This window comes from Nyctibius grandis, chromosome 2, assembly GCF_013368605.1.
Source record: "Nyctibius grandis isolate bNycGra1 chromosome 2, bNycGra1.pri, whole genome shotgun sequence".
Taxonomy (NCBI): domain Eukaryota; kingdom Metazoa; phylum Chordata; class Aves; order Nyctibiiformes; family Nyctibiidae; genus Nyctibius; species Nyctibius grandis.
In genome coordinates this window covers 19,347,859-19,357,470 of record NC_090659.1, presented here as the reverse complement: position 1 = coordinate 19,357,470, position 9,612 = coordinate 19,347,859, and the positions used below count along the sequence as shown (strand labels likewise).

The 9,612-nt window shown below is 42.9% G+C and overlaps 1 protein-coding gene across 1 annotated transcript; it reads left to right on the top strand.

Moving 5' to 3' along the window:
- The first annotated feature begins 418 nt into the window (after window positions 1-418).
- On the top strand, window positions 419-4,728 carry MIS18A (MIS18 kinetochore protein A). Its single transcript, XM_068395501.1, has 5 exons — window positions 419-671; window positions 752-818; window positions 1,768-1,890; window positions 3,700-3,793; window positions 4,490-4,728. The coding sequence occupies exons 1-5, from the start codon at window positions 419-421 to the stop codon at window positions 4,568-4,570; spliced, it is 618 nt and encodes a 205-aa protein (XP_068251602.1). The 3' UTR covers window positions 4,571-4,728.
- Window positions 4,729-9,612: the final 4,884 nt, after the last annotated feature.

Below are 9,612 nucleotides of genomic sequence, written 5' to 3'. Positions count from 1 at the left end.
GGGCTGGGCAGGGCCGCCCCCGGAGGAACGGCGGGCCTCCCGGGACACGCAGCCCGAGCAGGGTTCGCGCACACACCCCGCAAAATCCCTCGGGTCGGTTAAAGGCAGCTCTCAAAGCACGTATCGCCACCTTTCCCGTGCCGCCCCACCGCTGTGGAATCCGCGCCCCCCCTGACGCGTTGCCGAGGCCCACAGAAGCCGGTCTACAGTCTCACCCGCCGCCTCCCACCCCCCGCGGCCGCCATTAACGGCCGAGGGCCTCCGCGCGCCCGGGGGGCGGGGCCACACGCCGCGCGTCCCCGCCCCCTGGGCGGGGCGGGCGCTATTTCTCGCCCCGGCGCGGGGCGGACGTGGCGCGGCTGTTGCAGCGCGCGGGAGGGGCGTTACTGCCGCTTCCGGCGCGGGCAGTTTGAAAGCGATGGCGGGCCCGCCGTACCCGCTGCTAGGCCCTGTGGCGGAGCTGGACTCCTCCCTGTCGCTGCTGGAGGCGGGCGGCGGGCGAGTGGCGCCGTCCGTCGCCCAGGCGGCAGCAGAGCAGCAGCAGCGGGCGGGCGGGGAGAACGCAGACCTGCTGCCCATGGTGTTTCTGTGCGCCGGGTGTAAGCGGCCGGTGGGCGACACGCTGAGCTGGGTGACCAACGACGAGGAGGCGGGCTGCATCCTGCTGCGCAGTGAGTCCTGACCCCTCCCGCCGTGCCCTGCCCTGCCCCGCGGGGGTCACCTCCATCCCTGCCTCCCCCCCTCTGCGCAGGTGCGGCCGCCAGCGTGTCGGTGGAGCAGGAGCGGCAGCTCTCCAAGCGGCCCGGCGAGTGCGGATGGTGAGGCCCGGCCACGGAGACCCGGTGCTGTCCCGGGGTTGTCCGAAAATGAACCGATGTCACACGCCCAGGAGGGATTCTGTGTTTATTCTGCCCAGGGTGCTCGGTGGAATCATCCACAAACCAAGCACACCTACTGCAAATCCCAGTAGCTTTTTTATACACAAAGAATTGCATGAAATCATCCCTCTACCTGCATAACATACTCTTCATTAGTTAATGTAGCTGATTACAACTAACATAAATGCTTAGTCATTCTTATACGATCTATGTATGCTTAGGGGAAGGGTCTTCACCTGGGCAAGGGTCTTCTTGACCTGTGGGTGTGATTTTTGGTATTATAATGAAGGTTCAGCTAACCTTCAGCTAAGGATACTTAAATCCCTGCTTGCTTTGCCAAGTTGACCACCTGCATAAGAAATCTTTTGTCTTTGTTCTGGATTTGATGTTCCAGAAATAGGTTTACATTTTCTTTGCCTTAACTTGGCAATTGTTTATTGTTTTCCAAATTAGTTCACCTGCAAATGTCATGGTTAACCTTTAACTTGGCAATAAGCACTAGGAAATTGATATCATGGGGGTTGGGGGGGTACCCACCTGGGCTTTCCCTTCCTCTCCTGAGGGAGCCCCCATGGGGAAGGTGCTGAGGAAAAGCCTGATAAACGGCCTGTCAGGTGCCACTGGCAGGTGGGCAGGAGTGCCTGGGTTTCCCCTGGGGAGCCGGGGCATGGAACACTTCTGGGTGATCTGCATGAAGTACTTATGTATTAGTCCTGGCCACTGGGAACAAAGGCTGAAACATGAGTGTTCCTAATTACACTATGTAAAACAGGTGTGAATGCTCTAAAAAAAATCATAATGGGTGATTTTTATTTATTTTTTTTTTAGAATAGGAATGGGGAGAGGTGTTTCTTTTCTCATGAATAAATGTTATGTATTTTACTTCTAGCATGATTGAAACATTATTCTGCTCTGGCTGCTCAATGACACTTGGCAACATCTATAGGTGCACCCCAAAGCATCTTGACTACAAGAGGGATTTGTTCTGTTTCAATGTTGACTCAATTGAAAGGTAAAGGCAGAATTTTTATTGGTAAGCCTGCTGGCTAAACCTCATGCACCAGGCATCATATTGAGGGATGCTCCTGTTAATATTTGTGGCCTATCTAGAGGTAGCTGTTTCTGCTGCTTTGCTCCAGAGTGGTTTTCTGTGTTTTCTGTTAGCATCATAGTGCTGAAGTGTGGGAAACATCATCTGTGTAATGTTAGACAAATCCTAGAAAAAATAAAATACCAGGGCTGCCTTTTGTATAAGAAATTGCATACCACCCAAGAAAACAATGCTAGGTACACAACACAGGATGGTTCCTTCTCGTTTGGTCAGAAGGGACTACATAGGTGCTCTGCTTTAAACAACATAAAATGAGCCTGTGGTCATAGTTAGTACCAAATAGGCCTGGCTGTAAGCTATTAGAGGTAAACATTATCAGCAGAGAAGGTGGGCAGAGGGGCCTAAGCAGAACTGAGGGTGAGGTCTGACCTGTACTGGTCAAGTCTGCTTTTTCCTTGCTAATGTAGGCAAGTCTTAAAGCTGAGTATGTGCTTGAGGCTCTCACTTAACTGTCTTACAGTCAAGAACCGTCTAGAAAATGAAGGTGTGCTATTGTATTCGTTTTAATTGGTTTATAGCACTTAAAAGTGGTCTGAAAATATTCTTCAGTAACTGTATCCTGAATGAAGTCTCCAGACCAGAGTGCTTTTATCCAAGCATTAATCTAGTGATAGGTTACCTGTATTTCTGTCTGGGCTAGTTTTAATGTTTCTGCTTTTTGTTAAGTTCCGGTTTATTCTGCTGTATCTATGTGGGTATTCACCTTCGTACTCTGGATAGTTGTTTTTCTCTTTCCACAGCTATGATACTTTGCTTTTTCCATGGCAGTAAAATTTTCTGAAATGCTAACATGGTCACAAAATGGCATTTTCTTGGGCAGTAATGGTGATGGCTGGTTCTCCCAGCTAGTGCTACACTGTTCTCAATGTCTGCATAATTTTTCACCATATCCTGTAGCACCAGAATTCCTGACTGTCTCTTGGAGTTCTAACTTCCAGAAAGCAGTGGTGTCTTGGTAGTTCTGCGCTTAAAACTGTTTTCATTCCACCATACAGTTTGCTTGCAAGATTACCAAATATGCCTGTTTTTCTTGCTGGTGCTGGAATCATAGAATGGTGTTGGTTGGAAGGGCCTTAAAGATCATCTAGTTCCAACCCCCCTGCCACAGGCAGGGACACCTTTCCACTAGACCACGTTGCTCAAAGCCCCATCCAACCTGGCCTTGAACACTGCCAGGGAGGGGCCATCCACAGCTTCTCTGGGCAACCTGTGCCAGTGTCTCACCACCCTCAGAGCAAAGAATTTCTTCCTAATATCTCATCTAAATCTACCCTCTTTCAGTTTAAAACTCTTCCCCCTCGTCGTATCACTACATGCCCTTGTAAAAAGTCTCTCTCCAGCTTTCCTGTAGGCCCCCTTCAGGTACTGGAAGGCTGCTAGAAGGTCTCCCTGGAGCCTTCTCTTCTCCAGGCCCAACAGCCCCAGCTGTCTCAGCCTGTCTTCACAGGAGAGGTGCTCCAGCCCTCTGATCATCTTCATGGCCCTCCTCTGGACTCGCTCCAACAGCTCCATGTCCTTCTTACTCTGGGAGCCCCAGAGCTGGACGCAGTACTCCAGGTGGGGTCTCATGAGACTGGAGTAGAGGGGCAGAATCATGCTTCCACTTTGCTAGTGTATTAATCATAATCATTGAGAACAATGGATGAGTCCTACATTTGGTTTTTTTGCCTTCAGAATGAAAAGTGCACGATCTAAACTGTAGCGTATCAGTTACATTCTAGGATCCTCAGAAAAGCGAGCTCTTACTGATGAGGAACCATTAACTCTTGAAAGTCGAGCTGTCTTGGAAGAGGTGTTACAAAGGGTAAGATTTAACCTTAATCATTCTTTGTTTAAATCACCTCTATGAAATCTTAATATCCTTATTTCATCCAGATCAGTTCTGTGGGTTTTAACATATGCTGTAATACTTCATGCTATTAATATCTTGCGTTATGCAAGATTTCAGTAACTTTTCCTTCAATTTTAACGGTAATTAGCATTTTCTGTTTATCAAGCACAGCTTTAGATTCCTATCTATATCTGTCAGTGATTAGAAATTTCGTTTCTAATTAGTTCTGATTCACTTCTCCAGATTTTCACTTAACTTTTAGTCATGTCTTTTCTGTCTTTCATGTAAACTGACCTAATGCTTTTACTGTAACTTTGTATTGAAATAGTACATAATAAAGTTGACAATTTGCTCTACTGAAGACTTCTGATTGCAGGTAGCAACTAGTTGGGAGCAAACAGTGTAACAAAGTTGATTCTGAAAGCTGATGGTCGTCTAGCAAAAGCTGAATGTGTGGATCTGATGCTTACCAAGGTTGAAGACAATTATAGATTTGAGGAAGTATGGGGAGTTAATGTTAGAGCTGAGTGAACTTTCTAACTATGAAAGTAGCAGGAGGAATAGAAGCAAATAGGATTGGTGATCAAATCTGAGCACTTACAGATGTCTACACTTGCTCTTTGTATTGTCAAGTTCTGTTTATAACTGAGTGTCTTTTTCTTATTACAGGCAGACACTGTATTAAAGGCTCTGGAGACAAGACTGACTGCACTTGAATCGAGTGTGGCTTCTCTTCACAGTAAAGTCTGAAAGAAATTACATGCAGGAAGTTTAACTGCAGGAGAATGATGTATATGGAACTTGTCCTTGTAGTCCTCTGGAATCTGTGGGAACATTGCAGAAGCTGTGCAAAGAACTGAAAGACATTGGTGGCTTATGCTGTGGTAGAACAATGCTGACTACGAGTCTTCACCATAGACAAGGAGTTCCTCTCCTTTCTTTCAAAAGGATACCCAAGAAAGAAATAGAATTTTTACATCAAGTTTCTGTATACTTCTGCTTTATATGTAAATATTTATTTAAATTTTTATTTCTGAGAGCAAAGCATTTATCTCCTGACTTCCCTGCTATTCATATCTACTGAACTGGGTGTGCTTCTCCTTCCTAAACCAATTAAAAAAAAAATCCTTGTGATGTCTGAAGGAACAACATATGTCATTTTTCTTGTCTACACAGCCTTACTTGACCTGTGCTCAGAGATGGCAACGGCAGAATAACTGTATGGGGTGGTTTGTTGTGGTGTGTGTTTTTTTTGTTTGTTTTTGCAAGCTCAAGGCTAAACTGTGGTGTAAAAGAAGGCTTTAAAAGCATTAGATAAAATGGCTTTCCACACAGTATTGAAGGTCATATGTTTTACAGCTTCAATGGGAGGAAAATAAACAAGGCTGGTAGCAGCATACCTTTAAGCAAAGCTCTGTATATTTGAGCAATGAATTCAAAATGCTAATTAAGAACACTTGTCAGTATTTTCTTATTTTAATGCAAATATTTGTTATTTGCCTTTGATCTTCTGTGTATTTAACTAATTGCCAGGGTTTCTTATATAGTGTGAGTGTTCCAAGTAATTTTTTTTCAATAAAATAAAAGCAAGCCGTTGTAGTCTAAAGGAAGAATAATTTTGAAAAGGTTTTTTTTTGTTACTCAACACTACTTAATTTTACTACTGCAATTTTAAGTTTTCTCCAAAAACCTAGAATGAATTTCCCACTGTTCTCCCCTGTTGGTAGGCACTGTTTCTCTTATAAAAGCTTCTCCCCCCACCTTTTCTCTCTTTACTGCTTTGTTTTGAAGTAGTACTCAAGTATAGCCTGTAGTGATGGGTCTCATATTGTTTCATGTTCAAGTAACTAAAACATTTTGTTACTTGCCAAAGGAATTGTTATAAGCACAAGTCTTTCCAATCGAATTACTCCAGTGTAATTTCTGAGGCAGTTTCTTCTCTAACAAGTTTTTGAATGCTGGTAAGCGACATAATAAACTTCATCCTGGATTGCTGAAGAGAACCATGAACTCGGCCCTTTAATTGAAGGTTGGTTGATGTTTCTCACTATATACAGAATATGTTTTTGTTTGGTATGTTAACAGTTGATGGCTTGGTAGACCTAACTTTTCAGACATAATGCTTTTTGCAGATATATATATTTATTTTTTTAACATGCGGATTTCTTTTTCTATTAAGGACATCTATGGGAGCAGGGACACAAGCCCATAAGGATCTCTGTAGCTTTTTTTTTGTGGAGATGAGCATGTGTTCAATTTTTTTTAAACAAAGATTGAGACAAGAGAGCATAATCTTTTATACCTATATTCCAACAAAGTAGCAACAAAACACAAAGGTGCAAAGATAAACCTGCATGTTTTTCTGATGCTTCCCTAGCCACATTATTGGCATGTTAGAGGTGGGAGATTGAATAACCTAATGTTTATCAACCTGGAGGTAGTTTCTAAGTGGGTTATTGTATTTGTTCAATTATATTATGAAATAACCATTTTAGATCTACCCTTGGTGGAAAGAACCAGGTTTGCTGGCCTCAAGCAGCACCTGTAGCTTTAAGCATGTTCCTCTATTAAAGGTGGAGGGCAGCTTAACTGTGTGTGGTTCAGAGTGAGTTCCCCTAAATACATTCACCAGCTGAGTTCCTTTTGAGACTCATTTCAGTAGATTCCCAGCACCTGTCTCCTCTATCCTATATATTGCTACTATGTGTAATGAAAGTAAAGTGTATATATGTAAGCAAGTATTCAAAATAAGAAATGGTTTCTTATCTTAAGGTAAGCATGTGAATTCCATAACAATCCCTCTTTTCTAGCTACTATGGGAAAAACACCTGCTGAAGAAGGAACCCAAAAACCATAATCCCACCAGTATGTCCCTGAACTCACAGGCAGAAGTGATTACAAAGAATCTGGATTAGAGTATGTGTTCCTGTGATGGAACATATGCAGGTAACATTTCCAAAGTGTGTGTTAAGTAACCATTTTTCTCCTTGGTTTAGTGTTTTGGTCTTCTGTGTTTTCTTCTTTATTGAATACCTGCATTTGACATCGGTGTATGTTTAGAACCGATGTCTCTTAACATATTGTAGGTGGGAGCTCGAGTACATTAACACAACAGATGCTCTTAAAATAGCATTTCCACACTCTCAAGGGTTGCCAGCTGCTGCTTTGCTAAGGTATGTAATGAACAGTCTAAATTTAGAATAAATTTCATATGGATGTAGAGATATTTATATCTGCATGGGGAAATGTGTGTATTTGGTTATGTATATTGTTGCAAGAAGCTGAATTAATTTGTTTTTACTGTGAAGTTCAATTAGGAGCCAGTATCTGGAGTAGTTAACTGGGCTAAAGGTAACATAATAGAGAATTTTTCTGTTTAAATGTATAAATGTGAATTATGGTGCACTTGAACAATTTTCAAACATTAGGGAAAGCCGTAGTTGTTCCCTAACCAAATATAGTAGCAAAGTTTTAGTGTGCCAGCAGGATATACAGTATACAATCATATGTAAAAGGTATTGCTCCTTGCTTAATAAGCAGTACCTATTACTGGGTGAGAGTTCCTTCTATACCCAGTTTACCAGTTTCTACCATTGAATGCAGGAGAAATAGGAAGTTTAATTCTCCTTCGGAGGAATCTGCATGCTCTATGGTACACTTCCTTGTGCTTGTCCTAGGCACTTTGTCCATTATGCACTAGGAGGTGGAAAAGTATCACTTCTTTTGGTGAGTTCTTTAACTTTGTATGCAGTTAATAGCAGCAGGGATTTAGTTCAAGCACAGCAGTAGTTTGTAGCTCACTCTAATTCACTTTAGAGAGGGTGAGAGTGGTATAATATAAAATACCTGTCTTCAGAGGATTAAAATTGAGGTTTCAGTATCCCCTGATTCAACTTTAAAAGACTTTTCTGTAACTTGAAACCCACCCCAAACCACTGATAAGAATAACAAGCAAAACTTCAGATGTACGGAATCCACGAGCAGGAAAGGAATGAGGAGGGGCAAGGCAATACATCCCACACAAATAATGCATTTAAGGATGGGTAATGTTGCACGTGTTCTCTGTAGCTTATTAATGAACATACCATGGAACTGTCAATTGAAGAAAAGTGGCAAACCAACAAAAGTTGTTACAGGTATGCTAAAAGATCTGTATATGCTTAGGAAAGATGAAAACTGGGAATTAATTTATATGAGACTGGAACTTTTATAAGCTGTTTTTGAAGTGGGGACAGCGAATAGATGGGTGAGCTATATTTTAGTCCTAGCATTCCTCTTATGACTGTACAATACTATTTGCTACAGTGTCAATGTGCCTGAAATACTGGTTATATTCTTTAACTACTTAAAGACCTCCTCCTCGCTGTCCTCCCCTGCCCCCTGTGTCTTTAGCCCCAGGTAATGCTGCCAGGAACCTTTCCACCCAGTGCCTGCTGACATCCTGGCTACTGTTACAGGAATAAAAAAAAAAGGTATTTCTTTCTGGTTGAAAAAGCAATGATTTGTCTCCTTTCTTCAAATGTTGTCTATACTAGCATATATACCTGTACTTGAAAACTGTCCCTAACAGTTTTCTTTCCCAAACTGGTCTTTGCCAGCAATGCTTGTATGACTTTAAAGGATATTGGCCAAAGCTTCCACTGGTGCTAACAACCTTGTAAAATAGCCGCGCGCCAGCTTTGACAGTAGCCCTGTGAATGGCATGTGCTGGGAGGATAAATACGTGCTATGCTTCATGGTCCGTGTGGGCAAAATCTAGCTTACTGTGATCCTTAGTCTTCTCAAGTTGGGGGAAAGCTGTTGAATGACAGTTGTGTTAACCATGTAGAAGTATTGGTGAATGGGCTCTAAAGGATTTAGCAGCACAGACATACTTGTCCATACAGGCCTAGGAAACCAATGTGAGAACAGTGTCTCCTTTTTGCATAAGAAAGTGGAGCGTCCAACAGGGACAGTTAGCAAGCTCCACGCTGAGTTTGGCACCTGGTGGCCTTTCCAGGTGTCTTTCTTTGTTACAGATGACACTGTCATCTGCTGCTGAAGTTAGGATTTCAAAGCTGCTAAGGTGACTCCATAAGGTCAGGGATGGAGCTGCTGATTGATTTTTTTTTTTTTTTTAATTGAACCAAAATTTCAAGTTAGACTAAGATTCATAAGTTAGGTAGAGATTGCTTTCGTTAGTTTTCCAAACTTAGCACTGCAGCAGAGGCTGGACATAACTTCCTGGGAATGTGTCCCAAACAGGCAATATTCTTTGCTGAGTGTGGTAGTTCCTGGCTAATCTATATGATAATTATAGCTCTTGGTTTCAAGAGAGGTCTAAAAGTTGAGTGTCTCAAAACTCTCCTGGCTGTTGCTGGACTTTTGTTTTGGTAATAAAAGCACTAAAGATAACGAGTAAGAAAGGAGCAAAAATTAATGTTCTTGTCTGGATGTGATTTCTGCTCTAAAAAGCTCTTGGAAAAAGCATAGGGAACAGTTAAGTGCGCACTATATGGCAAGATGCAGTCGAGCAGAGGTCCAGCAGATAGCACTAGCAGTGGGCTGAAAATGGTAATTTCTGTTGTTAACCTTAAAGCACCATGGATCCAGTTGGGGCTTCCTGGAAAGAGACCAAGCAAGCAAGATGGCTGAAAAGGCACAAGGAAAGGAAATAAGTGCAAGTGCAAAAGAAAACTGCTACTCAAGGTGGGACAGATCTCACTTGAAGGGAGAAGGGAATTGGGGACTGGGGGGACTGATATGAAGGTGGAGACACTCTTATGGCTGTACTCTGAATGCTCATGAGAAAG